The 15,165-nt window shown below is 30.3% G+C and overlaps 1 protein-coding gene across 11 annotated transcripts in view; it reads right to left on the bottom strand.

The window, feature by feature from the left end:
• Positions 1 to 9,517, bottom strand: part of dpy (fibrillin-like protein dumpy) — a 254,407-nt gene extending 244,890 nt beyond the window's left edge. For all 11 annotated transcript variants that reach the window (XM_076409337.1, XM_076409339.1, XM_076409338.1 and 8 more), the window contains exon 1: positions 9,377 to 9,517. In XM_076409337.1, the coding sequence (XP_076265452.1) occupies positions 9,377 to 9,386 (10 nt within the window). In that variant the 5' untranslated portion in view covers positions 9,387 to 9,517. The remainder of the gene's footprint in view (positions 1 to 9,376) is intronic.
• Positions 9,518 to 15,165: the final 5,648 nt, after the last annotated feature.

Genomic DNA, 15,165 nt, shown 5'->3' with positions numbered 1-15,165 from the left:
GAAAGTTGTGATTTTGATATCCGCGATAAAAAACGCACCAAAATAGTTGATGAATGTCGAGACTCATTGGACGAGAATAGAGCACAAATCTTCCAAGAACTTTCAGATAGGTTAGTAGTTGATGAGTAAATTGTTTTCAGAGGTTTATATGTGACAGGAAATTTTCAAATAAAGGCAAAATTGTTAAAATATGGTTTGATTGAAAACGTCATTTCAAAGCTTTTCAACATCATACTTTCATTGTTAATCCGTGATGTATTGTAACTAGCGATACAATTTGGATCTACTACTATATTCTAAGATCATTAAGTCAGCGGTTAGTCCAGGAGAATCATCCTTGTTGACACCGAAGCGTAATATTGATGGCCATAAAAGCCTGCTCTTTATATTATAGTATCAGCAAGATGTAGTGTATTATGAGCTGCTAAAATCGAATGAAACTATTTCTAAAGACATAACACCTTCTCATTTCTACTTGTGTAGGTTGATGCGGCATGGATAGGCATATATACTAAAGCCAAAATTATTCTTTCGTGGGAATTGAAAAAAATTGTAGCAAATATAGACAATAAATGCCTTTCTAGAGAGAAGAAAAAGGTTTTCTATTAAGAATTAAACTTTAATTTTAATAACAAGGAATCTTAATCGCGTTTTGATAACCTAACACTGATCCTAACAACTTCAACAAAAAACCAACGGCCTAACGTTGGAAACTGTTTTGCAGCGCTTAGATCTAAATCGCGTTTTAATTGAGACATTACACGAAGCTAAAAACCTCGCTTTCGGCCTTATCGAGTTCTCGAACTCGGAAAACTAATGAACTTGTAACTCGGACGTACCCCGACTCGTTTTCCGAGAAAAATCGCGGTCCCGCATCGTTATATATAATTTTCTTTGCGAGAAAATGCGTTTTCATTAAAACGATGGAATTTAATGAGCGCGGAGTTGCGATGGCTTGGTTTAATTGGTGTGGACGACTTACATTGGTTACGGATGGGAACTGGAAAATTTCTCAATTAAAACGACTGTTAGATATATGTATAATAACGTGAAAAAGCTGTTTTGATCCTATGGGGGCCTAAAACAATATAACATGCAACACCATAATTTTTTTTGCATTAAATGTGCTTCCAGTGTAATGCCTTTAATGAAATTTAATAAAGGAATAACAAAATATTTCAAACTTTGACGCATCCGTTTTTTTTTAATATTATGTAACAACACCAATAATAATGTTTGCTTATAATTTTCTTCATTTAGCCTCAATGATTCAGCTTCAAAATGATTTTATAAATACTCATTGTTGAAAAAATTTACTCAAAAATGTATCTATATAAATAAAAATGAATGTCCGATGAAGTGTTCCTCAAGCACTGATATAGAGTACTTTATATATAATTTCGAAAGTCGACAAACCATTTTACATATTTATAAAGTTAAATATGGTTTAAAACATTTAAAAAAGAGTTAACTTTTAACTTATATATCTTGATGATTAAAAACACCTGCTGTTGTATTGTTATTAATTTGCATATTGGCAGAAATGCAAAGGTGTCGTATGTACTGATAGGTCTAAAAATAAATATTACTTCAAAATCAGACCATATGTAGTCTGAAGCAGATTAAACTTGTTAATGATATACGTTACTGAGATTTTATGTGGATTCTTCTGCGCCAAGCATAATATTCATATACTAAGGCATCGTTCCTTGAAACTGAGGAATAATATTAACAATAAGATGTGTCATTATATATAAATTATCATGTTTTCAAGGAATCTTGGATGATATTAGAAAAGTTCTGATGTTCGTGAGTAATGTGAATTTCAACAACTTACACAATCATCTTGGATTATTCTCTGAAATTTTAGGTAATGCCAGAGAACAGCAATATTTGATCAGAATACAAAAAAAATGAAGAAAGGACAATCAAATATGTATCACACAGAAAAAGCTATAAGGAAAAATGAATGCGAAAATATTGACTTTTTAGTAATATATCATTATAATAAGTAAACATTGTTGTATAGTTTAAGAACTATAATTATATATCATGTCTTACAGTTGACAAACTGTTTTTTTCTAATCTGTGAACAAAAAGACAAACAAACAAAAATCACTATTACTCAACCAGTGATGATTAAAAATATGTCACAATCAATTTTGTTGACGAAATTTAACCTTCTCTCGATAATTTATATGACGATTTGGACGAGACATGCACCCGAATATATTTCTTTCGATTTAAGTGGCATACTTTGATCAATATTTTCGTTATTTTTTTCGTTGTTATTTTGTATGCGGCCAGTTAATTTAATTGTTCTTAATATCCAAGGTTTCTACGTACAGCTGCATTCATTATCATATTAGTCATTAAGAAACTTTCCATAATACTGGATGTATTTGATAATATCGTATTTTTATTAATTAGCATCTGCTTAAGAAATAGACGGATTGATATTTGTACACTGAGAATTTGCAATTTATAGGGAAAGGAAAAGCCATACGAATTAATTTAAGATTTATTGAAGATTATAAAGGAATATATTTCATTCACTTCAGATACATCAAGCTGTGAATAAAGACACTTTCTATTGTCATGCAAAACTCAATCAAAAGGATTCTTTGATCACTATGTGAATCAGACCTGTGCTCTGAATCAAAACAAGAGACTGACGGTTATTGCGAACATGGATCTTCGGTTCAGAGGCAAATACACATTCAGAAATCTGCCAGAAAAGAGCTTGCGTTAGAATTTACGATATAAAAGGCATTTTGACCGTTTATTAATTTTTTGCTGAAAAATATACTAATTTTTAATAACTCAAATCAATTTTTTCATTGTTATTGCCTTTACATCAAGTTACTGAACACTCTAGTATACAATATGTATCAATAAATCAATAGATTGACATAGTAACAATTAATCATTGGATATTTTTAAAATGATATATATTTTGTAAATTGAGATTTGGTTGTGCCTTTATTGTTATTTTTTCACTAAGCTTTTTTCAATACATCTTTTTTATCACCGTTATTGATTGTGTGGAAAAAAATCTTCTATTTGCCAAGCGGTACCCGAAGATAAATGATTACTCTTCGAAATCATGCGATAAAATAACCCATATATACTCTCAATTTGGGCGGTTTTATCAACAAGTCGCGATCATCCAGATAGAAATAATAAAATGTAATAGCTTCGATTAACAGATACTGGTAAAATATCCATCACTCGGTGTTGTTCTTTTTTTGTGAAACAACCGGTATAATTTATTATAGTTTGGTCACGTAACATGTAGAATTCTACAAATTCAGAACCAGTGAGTTCTGAAACGCGTACAATGACATCATCCTTGTTCGACTTACTGGTTTATGTTATTTGTACACAGACAGAGATTGAGGATGTTTTTTGAATTGTTAAAAGCCGCGTTCAGGTTTAATTTCTAGTTCATCAACTACTTTTTCAAGAAATATTCTGGTCGTGTGGATAGAGAAACTTTAAATATTGAAATAACAAAAACAGATATTTATGTTTAAAAATTTGCAAAAAATGAAGCATCATCAATTACTGGAGTCAAGCCTGCTGGGCAAAAAGGGCAATAGCGAGCTGGATTTTATAGATAGACGTCTTTATAGATTCATATTATGATATGATCCCTAACGCAGCGCCACCTACTGGGCCCAGTTGTGGATCTAAATCATTTTTGTGTCCACATAAACATACACTAAAAGTTTCATCAAAATCGGCCCAAACGGAGGAGTTCAAATGCACACATACAAGAGAAGAATTATGACTATAAAGATTAAGTTTGAGCAAATAAAAACCCAACAAAAAAAGAGAGATTTTCACCAGCTTTTTTTAAACTTTAAAATATTATAGAAGAATTTTGCGAAGACCAAAATAAATGGGAGTCTTACCAAATGATATTGATCAGTTAGTTTTAAACCATTTGTAAAATTATCAAAGGAAAGTACGTTTCCACTATCTATAACGAAAATATATTAAACGAATTCTTAATTCTTGAAAGGATATAGTCTATATTTAGTAATGAGTCAACTTTATTCATATTTATTGATTATTCTATTCAAAAATGTATCTAAAAATGGATGCAAATATCATTTCTAAAAGATAAATGTTGTCGAACAACCAGATTAAGCACCATTCAAATATCAGACACTGCAAGGCAAAAAGTGAAAGCTTCTTGTATTTATATATATACGTTATTTCAAACATTAACCTATGAACAACATTCCGTCTGGTATTTATTATTTAACACTAAGATACCTTTCGAATGAAGACGAGGATATTTGTTAACCATGATCAGAGAATAACGGATGTTTTTGCACTTATTGTTGACCTTGATACGTTTAATTACACCCAAGAAGAAGTTATTAAACGGTCAGTCATTACAGATTGTTTCAGAAACAACGAAAAAAAGTCGGTTCAATGAAACGGCTTTGTGTTCATTGTTAAGTATTCATCGGCTTTCGATCAGAGGGGAACAAAAAGTTGTGGCTTTTCGGCGTAGTATTTTTGAAACCAGTAAAGCTCATCACATTTTAATACATTTTTCAGTATTGGAATATATAAGATATAACCGCACAATAATATTGAATTCATATAATCAAACGTAGTCAAATATAAATTGCTATACATGATTATTTAAGATTTCGAGATTATTAGAAGCTTTTAATTAACTTTTAAGTAACAAAACCAACTTTGTATGTCAGATGCTTGGTATTGACAAATAATTAAATATATTTTCACTTAATAACTGACCGTATGGTACTCTAGACGTAATAAATAGTAAGTGGTATACAATATGGAAGATATTATGCAATTAATCTTGGCAAATCATCTGGAACTATTTATATACTTTTTATTGTAAACTTGGGTCATAAAAACAATTCTATAATACACCTGATACGTGCACGGAAGAGTGGATACTAAACAACACATATTTAAACATAATTAAATAATCAATGAATAATAGGTGTATTATAATTACTAGTGTGATTGATAGTTAAAGTTTTGCAACAAATAAAAGACATCCTTGGCACTAGAGAAAACTTTAATTGTCCTCTTTATCACTTAAATGACCATTTATTCAAATGTACATAATAGCAACAAAAGAATGAAGACATATGATACTCTCAAAATATCAGAAATATTATCCACTGGTGATGAGATATTACGGTGTGATGAAAAATATCCTAAACATTAACCTCATCCATATAGAACAAGAACCTTTAGAAAAATTGGGTGTATAAATATCAAAAATAAGGAACAACAATCTTTCGAACTACTATTGTATGGTTAAATCGTGTGTGAAAAGTATTGAGTTTAAATATACATGTTATTTATTGGCCTATTTTATTTAATAATGATTGTTTAAAGCAAATTAGATTTTAATACATTTGAAGTGTTGTTTGGTGTGTATGTTAATCAAAAATCATTTATAAACTATTAAGGTTTAATTACAAGGTATAACAAACAAATTAATAATAATATTATTTTACTTTTAATGAAATATTTAATGAAGAATTGATCTGGATTTTTTGGGGAATGGCATGAAACAATTTTCTTCAAAATCATTTTTACAGATGTTATTTATACATATCTAAGAGGTATTGAAAGAAATAACACCAACAGGTTTGCTCTACCGCATTACTTGCCCTATTGGCCAGACATTGCTCTATCTGAAGATATAATTTGATGTTACTATATAGGGAAAACAGTTCCCTTCTATCTTTATTTATACCTTCGATATTTCAAACAGGATTTCTTACGAAATTCGAGGATGTCCTGTGATTTAAAGGAAGTTCGCCACGATTTAGGAAGTGAGCTAGAGATGACGGCCGGCATATTTATCTGGCACGGGTGGAAGGAAGCCTTATTTCAAAAAGTCGTTTTTCTATTTATAGTCGAGATGATCTCAAATGCGGTAACTCTGTTATGCTAATTCGTCTTGGAATTGAAAAAAAGCTTGTTATCTTTTACCGTTTGATTGAGATTATTTTAGATTTAATTTTTTTCAGAGCAGGCCAGCACAATACATATATATTCTCGTAACAGTTATGTTAATTTGATTAACAGGTTTTGTGGTCTTGGTTCTGCCATGGGATATTAAAGTGTTACGTAAGGTTTTCAGTATCGTGAGACTGGTAGAATTTTGTTTGAATCGTCTTTTCTCATTATCATAGCAAAACATAAATATTTATGCATACTTTTATTGGTTTTTCTCAAAATTATACCTTCGTGAAATAAACAAAAATGCTATGTATAATAACTGATGAACGTTGTACAAAGAAATCTCTTTAAATATTGAAGAAAAATAACCCTTATTGGTTAAGTAATGTTAAATGACCTGTAAAATATATTCCCTAATTCGAAGGGACCAGTTGATTGAGATACATTATTTATATTTGGAAGTACAGTGACAACGCTGGCTTAATTGGAATAAATTTTTTATGTAAAGTAAATATTGTAACAGAAAAGCTAGTTGGTATAAAGACGTGTATTCAAACTTCAAATCGAGCTCTATCATCCTGAGTATAAAATTGAGTATATTCTATAGTTATTGATATATAAAATACAAACCTGTGGTTTGTAATATGAAAATTTCAACGAAATATTTGAAATTTCTAAACTTATTTGTGTAACTATATATATATATATATATATATATATATATATATATATATATATGTTGTGTAGAGTACACAATTCTTTGTACATAACATATAAATACAAATAAATATTTTAGAATTATTTAATATGAAGAATATAGAAAATTATACATATATATTTTTAGTAGCTGTGAAAAAGTATTATTGGTTTTTTAATATGAGTATTAAGATACATACTTTTAAGGTGTTTAAAAACACTACAATACTATTATAGCACCATCAATTCTGTTAGCATAGAAATATTGATCTAAGTTGATTGCAAAATTAATATAATCGACAAATTCAAAACGAATATATGACGATAAGAACAGTCTTATTTATTAAAATCAAAATAGTAATTAAATGAGTTATTAACAAATTAAAATAAAACAGTGAACCGGAATTTTTGGAAATTCGTTCATCGTACTTAGCATATTTCTACTTCAGTAACTATTATTTATAGGCATAGAGCATATCCATAATGACAAAAAAAGTATTGGTTTAAGGAAAAATATCTAAATTATCGATTACTAACCTATAAAAGTTCAATTATGTGTATATTGTTCTTGTATTATCAACATAATGTAAGTATTTCAGAATAAAGTCCTGAGAAGTACTGTGGATATACCACAGGAATAATTATTGACACCGAGACTTTGCGATTCGAACTGTTATTAAGAGATTCGCAAGGAGATAATGTTAACACCAAAATGCTACCACTTGGACTCAACACTGAGCTAGGACGCATACTCAAGGGAACCAAACCAAGTGATTTTGTGTAAAAAATGGTAAAAAAACTGAAAAGTGTTACTAACTCTAAAATATGGGTTCTCCTAGATAAGTACCTAATTTTAAGTCAATGTAATGATATATTGTATGTTTATCTTCAACGACTAATAATAATATATTAATAAATTCAGGATAAAACTGAATAGCAAATAAAATTGCAAATTCATATTATTATTTACCATAACCAATATTATACAAATGTGTAAAAAAACACTGAAAGAAAAGTATTCTCTTGCAAACGATATTTAAGATATTAGACTAGAATTATTTCGAGTTACTTAATCAATTTGTATTAGATGAAAGGTTTACCCTTCTGACTGCCTCTTGATGTCTTCCATCCCAAAATGCGATATTACGAGCATTCTTGGATTTATTATTAAAAAAAACATTGTTCTAACGTATGGTTCGTGTAAGAAAATAGATATTGCGTACTAAGAAAAACGTGTCGGTAGTATGTAGTATTGCTGGTTTTACTATTCCGTTAATTTTTCGAGATGTGTTATGTTATGGGCCTTAAAATGCGAGAAAGAGTTAGGAAATTGCCTAGTTTTAAGTCACTATAGAGGCACATAGTAAGTTAGTCTTCAACGACAAGTAATAATATATTAATAAATTCAGGATACAATTCGGCGGCAAATAAAATTGTACATATATATAATGATTTACCATAACTAATATTCTAAATATGTATAAAAACACAGAAAAAAAATTATATTGTAGCCAACTCGATATTTAAGATATTAAATGACTCTCTAATATAAAATATTGTGATGAAACAACTAGAACTATTTCGAGTTAGTTAATTAATTTGTATTAGATGAAGGGGCTACCCTTCTGACTGCCTGTTGATGTCTTCCATCTCAAAATGCAATAATTATGAGCATTCATGGATCTATTATGTGTAAAATCATCGTTCTAACGTATGGTAAGAAATAGTTAATAGATAATAGATATAATAAAGAAAATAGTTAATGCCTACTAAGAAAAAAGTGTCTGTAGTATGTAACATTGCTGATTTTATTTTTCTGTTAATTTTTCGATATGTGTTAGATTGTCGGAGTTAGAATGCGAGACATGGTTGAGAAATTGCCTAGTTTTAACTCACTGTAGAGACACATTGTATGTTAGTCTTCAGCGTCTAGTAATAATATATTAATAAATTCTGGATACAATTCGGTAGCAAATAAAATTGCACATACTTATAATAATTTACCATAACTAATATTCTATATATGTATAAAAAACACAGAAAGAAAATTATATTGTAGCTAACTCGATATTTAAGATGTTAAATGACTCTCTAATATAAAATATTCTGATGAAACAAATAGAATAATTTCGATTTAGTTTTGGTATTAGTTGAAGTATCCTTCGGACTTTCATCTTCATTAATATCTTCGATCCCAAAATGCGATATTACGAGCATTTTCGGACCTGTTACATAAAGAACGTTATTTCAACGTATGGTACTGTTCAGAAAATAGTTATTACGTACTAAGAGAAAGGTGTCTGTGGAGTGTGACATTGCTGGTTTTATTATTTCGTTAATTCCTCGATATGTGTTAGGTTATGGGAGTTAGAAGGCGAGTAAGAGTTAGGAAATCGGGACTATTCCGCCGGTACCACCAACGCCCGGTCCTTCACCGAATCGGAAAGTCACTCAGTCGCCCGCACTGAATTTGGGTCGCCAGATTTCTCTTCTCGCGTCGAGAGCGCGCTCGCTCGCTTTCTGGTGCGTAATTTCGGCACTTTTATCAACACTTTCCCTAAGACACTGTCCACGTTATCGACACTTCGGATCGGATCTGCACTGGGGCCCGGGGGGGTCGATGCCGGCGCGATAGGAGGGGGCGGGAGGGTGCGTTATGAAGGGGCGCTCGATGGAACTAATCTACGCGTTGACAAAATAAGAGACTTACCAGTCGCCATGGCCGATTTTGCCAGGGCTAATGTGGCGCCCTATCACTCCACGTTACTTATTAGGGCACTAGCTACTCACGAGAAGTCTTGAGGCAGACTGACGAGGCCGGCGACTGTCGGCGTCTTGGGTGCCGAGCGCGGCCCTGAGAGCGGCACCGTGATTGGTTCCTGCGAGGTGTGCGAGCCGCGGAGTCGACCGTTTGGAGATCGCGACACGCGAAGCCCGGTGTTTTCTGCGAGCGGCGCCAGCGAGGAGACCGACGCGTCCGCGATCGGACGGCGGATCGCGGAGGGCGCCCGTGGGAATGGTTCTTAGGATGGAGATGTTTCCATAATAACATTTCTCGGCATAAACAGAAATTTGCCCATTTTTGAAAATACCTTCATTGTCAATTTGTAACTCAAAAACTAAATCTTGTATAAAAACTTTAGTACTATAATTCGATTCAACACAAAATTCTTTATTACTTCTGTGATTTTTATTAATCTGTGACTGTTTTAAAGGAAACAACAGCAACAAATATGTAAATATCAAATAATCAAATTAGCGATTACTCACGAACAAAACAAAAGATAAAACCTTCAAATATATCAATTATTTGGCGAGAGAAACAAAATATCTATACTAAATTCTTCACATACGCCTCATTGAATAACTCAAAACCACAATTTGTACAATGTCTGCTATACTACCATTCGATTGAACCTAAAGTTCCTAATAACCGCGATTTTCATTCATTATCCCATTATCTTATTTCAACAAAAGGACAAGAGCTAGTAAAAAATAGGAAAATATAAAAGAATCGCTAGTATTCACGATTTTACCTAACAGATAGAGATAAAACTCTCAAATTGTATACATTCTAGACTAAAAGAAACAAAATTCCACGTTAAGTTGCTTCATAGTATATAAATTTAGGATATGTTTCATAAGCAGAAATCAAAAAAACAGAAACCCACTCATTATTTGAAAATAAACTTTTCACTTTATAAATTAAAAACTGCAAGTTTTTTAAAAATTATCATAGCACTATTCGATTTATCTCAAACTTCCCTATAACTCCTGCCATTTTCATTAATCTGCGGTTATTTGAACGAAAATGACAGTCTAAAAACGGAAAAATAGCCAAAAATGGCAAATTTTCTTGGAACTGCCAATATTTTTTTTACGTCGAAGATAAGGATAAAACCCCAAAAATATACGTATTTTAGGGCAAAACAGATAAAGATTTGTGTTAATAGTTTTGAAGTATATAATTTTTAAGATATGTGACATAAACAGTAATCCATTATTTTTTTGGAAATATTAATTTTCACTGCATAACTTAAGAACTAACAGTTGTGTAAATATCTATGTACTATTACACGATTCAGCGTAAAATTCTTTATAAACCTTGTTGTTTTCACTAGCTTGCGATTACTTGAACGAACGTGACAGCAAAAAATACGATAAAGGCCAAAAATCGTACATTTTCACGACTATATTTATGGAAAAACTACCAATTTTTTTTACCTTTCGGATAAAGGTAAAACTCTTAAAATATATGTATTTTGGGCTAAAATAAACTAAAATCTATATTAAATAGCTTATAATTATATAATTTTTAAGATATGTAACATAAACGGAAATCCATATTTTTTGGAGATATACTTTTCACTGTATAACTTAAGAACTAACAGCTGTACAAATATTTATGTACTACTACACGATTCAGCGTAAAATTCTTTATAAACCTTGTAGTTTTCACTAGCCTGCGATTACTTCAACGAAAGTGACAGCAAAAAATATGATAAAGGTCAAAAATCGTACATTTTCACAACTATATATATATGGAAAAACTACCAATTTTTTTAACCTTTCGGATAAAGGTAAAACTCTTAAAATATATGTATTTTGGGCTAAAATAAACTAAAATCTATATTAAATAGCTTATAATTATATAATTTTTAAGATATGTAACATAAACGGAAATCCATATTTTTTGGAGATATACTTTTCACTGTATAACTTAAGAACTAACAGCTGTACAAATATTTATGTACTACTACACGATTCAGCGTAAAATTCTTTATAAACCTTGTAGTTTTCACTAGCCTGCGATTACTTCAACGAAAGTGACAGCAAAAAATATGATAAAGGTCAAAAATCGTACATTTTCACAAGTATATATATATGGAAAAACTACCAATTTTTTTACCTCTCGGATAAAGATAAAACTCTCAAAATATATGTATTTTGGACCAAAAGAAACTAAAATCTGTATTAAATTGCTTATAATTATATAATTTTTAAGATATGTAACATAAACGGAAATCCATATTTTTTGGAGATATACTTTTCACTGTATAACTTAAGAACTAACAGCTGTACAAATATTTATGTACTACTACACGATTCAGCGTAAAATTCTTTATAAACCTTGTAGTTTTCATTAGCCTGCGATTACTTGAACGAAAGTGACAGCAAAAAATATGATAAAGGTCAAAAATCGTACATTTTCACGACTATATATATGGAAAAACTAACAATTTTTTTTACCTCTCGGATAAAGATAAAACTCTCAAAATATATGTATTTTGGATCAAAAGAAAATAAAATCTATATTAAATTGCTTATAATTATATAATTTTTAAGATATGTGACATAAACGGAAATACATATTTTTTGGAGATATACTTTTCACCATATAACTTAAGAACTAACAGCTGTGTAAATATTTATGTACTACTACACGATTCAGCGTAAAATTCTCTATAAACCTTGTAGTTTTCACTAGCCTGCGATTACTTGAACGAAAGTGACAGCAAAAAATATAATAAAGGCCAAAAATCGTACATTTTCACGACTATATATATGGAAAAACTACCAATTTTTTTTACCTCTCGGATAAAGATAAAACTCCCAAAATATATGTATTTTGGATCAAAAGAAAATAAAATCTGTATTAAATTGCTTATAAGTATATAATTTTTAAGATATGTGACATAAACGGAAATCCATATTTTTTGGAGATATACTTTTCACTGCATAACTTAAGAACTAACAGCTGTGTAAATATTTGTGTACTACTACACGATTCAGCGTAAAATTCTTTATAAACCTTGTAGTTTTCACTAGCACGCGATTACTTGAACGAAAGTGACAGTAAAAAAATATGATAAAGGCCAAAAATCGTACATTTTCACGACTATATATATGGAAAAACTACCAATTTTTTTTACCACTCGGATAAAGATAAAACTAACAAAATATATGCATTTTGGACCAAAGGAAACTAAAATCTATATTAAATTGCTTATAAGTATATAATTTTTAAGATATGTGACATAAACGGAAATCCATATTTTTTTGGAGATATACTTTTCACTGCATAACTTAAGAACTAACGGCTACGTAAATATTTATGTACTACTACACGATTCAGGGTAAAATTCTTTATAAACCTTGTAGTTTTCACTAGCCTGCGATTACATGAACGAAAGTGAGAGCAAAAAATACGATAAAAAATCAATAGGCCAAAAATCGTACATTTTCACGACTTTATATATGGAAAAATTACCAATTTTTTTTACCTCTCGAATGAATATAAAACTCTCAAAATATATGTATTCTGGACCAAAAGAATCGAAAATCTGCATTAAATTGCTTTGAAGAATATAATTTTTAAGATATGTAACATAAACAGAAATCGATCAATCGATTGGTCGCAAAATTTTTTATATTATTTCTGGAAACTGCAATGATACAACGAATATAGATTTGTATAAATATAATATGTATTCACTAGACATTTAAGACACTTTTCATTTTCTGCATCGTATACAGGAACATCTTAATTTTCGGTAAGAACCACTGTTGAAATTAAGGATGTTATAATGCGTAGCCATTAAATCATCTATATATGGCATATTGAAATTATTAACTTTTATGAACCGTATCCAGTAAAAATATCACAGCTAATTCAGTGGACTTAAGTATCGGTTTACACATCCTGTTCTCAGGGGTATAATTATTATTTATTTAACACTTAAGACTTGTATGAGGTTTAATTATATAATTGTTCTGAAGGAGTCAGCATTTAAAATAACGGTATAGCGATTTACAACGATTTTTTAATAAAATATATCAATAAATGTAAACATAGTGATGATGAGATCAAGTATATATATATATATATATATATATATATATATATATATATATATATATATCTTACACCACACTATCACCATCTTATTATGACTACAAAAACACTATTTAAAAACACAAAAATTAAGTATCATTATGGTAGGTACAATAAAAAAATATTAAAGATATAAAAGCAAAGCAATTATTAATATTCAAATAAGCATAAATATAATATAGATACAAACTATAAATATAAGCGTAGATCTACATAAAGCTCTGCGTACAGAATTATGTGTAATAAAATACACAGTCGTATTCTGTATTAAAAGATATTGATACATACAGGGTTCAACCACAATATGTCTTTGGATGAGCCTAATATTATATCGCGAAAAAAAATAAGGATGGTTACAAATTACGACTACACTACAATTTGTTTTTATGATAACTTAAATCTAGGTATATAACTAGGAGGACCCATCGGCACTATCTCAGTCTCGGGTGAAATAATGTTTATATATGTCACTGCTGTATTTTTTATTATACACTCCTCACTATACAATATTACACAAGATCAGATGGTTTGATTCTTTTGAGTCTGTGTCCTGTTCTGGTGGTAATCAGTCCTATATTATTTGAGTGCGTCCACAATATGTCTCAGGAATTTGAAGAATGTGTATTATGTTTAAGTTACTCTTTGCAGAACATCCCCATAATTGAACTCCGTATGTCCATATAGGTTTCAGTATTTGCTTATATAATAGAAATTTATTATGTACTGATAATTTTGATTTTCTTCCAATTGGCCGGTAAATTTTTCTATATTTCAAATCCAGTACTTTTCTTTTTTCTTTATATGTTCCTTCCAGCGAAGTTTTGCATCAAGATTAATTACGAGATATTTAGCGTTGTTGCTCTATGGAATGATAGTATTATTTAATGTTCTAGGTACTTGTAGGATTGTAGGTGAACTGCATATGGAAAAAATTTACTTTCATTAATTTTTATTTTCCAAGCTTGTGTCCAATTATTTATATTGTCACTTGTCTGTTGTAATTTGCATGAGACTTTTTCACTATTGTGTATAATCGCAGTATCATCAGCAAATTTATCCATCGTAATATTCTCCATTTCTGGAATATCACAATTGTAAAGTAGATAAAGTATTGGCCCCAGCACACTTCCTTGTGGTACACCTGCTTTAGCTTCTTTTATTGTAGAGTATGCTTCTTCTTGCTTGACTCTAAACATATAACAAGGCCTTCATGCCAAATCTTATCGAAGGCTTGTGCTATGTCTAAGAATAAAGTTGAGCATACTTTTTTACTTTCTTAGGCTTTTTCAATAACATCTGTTATTCTGTAGATCTGGTCAATTGTTGAATGCTTGTTAATAAACCCAAACTGGTTTGTTGATATTAAGTTTTTTCTCTCTATGATCGGTTTTATTCTTTTCAACTGGAATTTTTCAAAAACCTTAGATTTTACTGGCAGCAGTGACATAGATCTATAGTCTTTTATTTCGTTTGGTGACATTGCAGGTTTTGGGATCATTATAATTTCCGCCATCTTCCAAATGTCTGGAATATGTTTTAATCTAAATGCTGGTTACAATTGAGAAGGTTCAGTTTCTATTTCAGTTCTGGTTTCAGCCTGCAAG

This window comes from Rhynchophorus ferrugineus, unplaced genomic scaffold (genome assembly GCF_030347505.1).
Source record: "Rhynchophorus ferrugineus isolate W39M unplaced genomic scaffold, kcgeb_rfMv2 rfM7, whole genome shotgun sequence".
Taxonomy (NCBI): Eukaryota; Metazoa; Arthropoda; class Insecta; order Coleoptera; family Curculionidae; genus Rhynchophorus; species Rhynchophorus ferrugineus.
The sequence above is the reverse complement of the archived record's forward strand: the minus strand, read 5'-3'. Positions and strand labels throughout refer to the sequence as shown.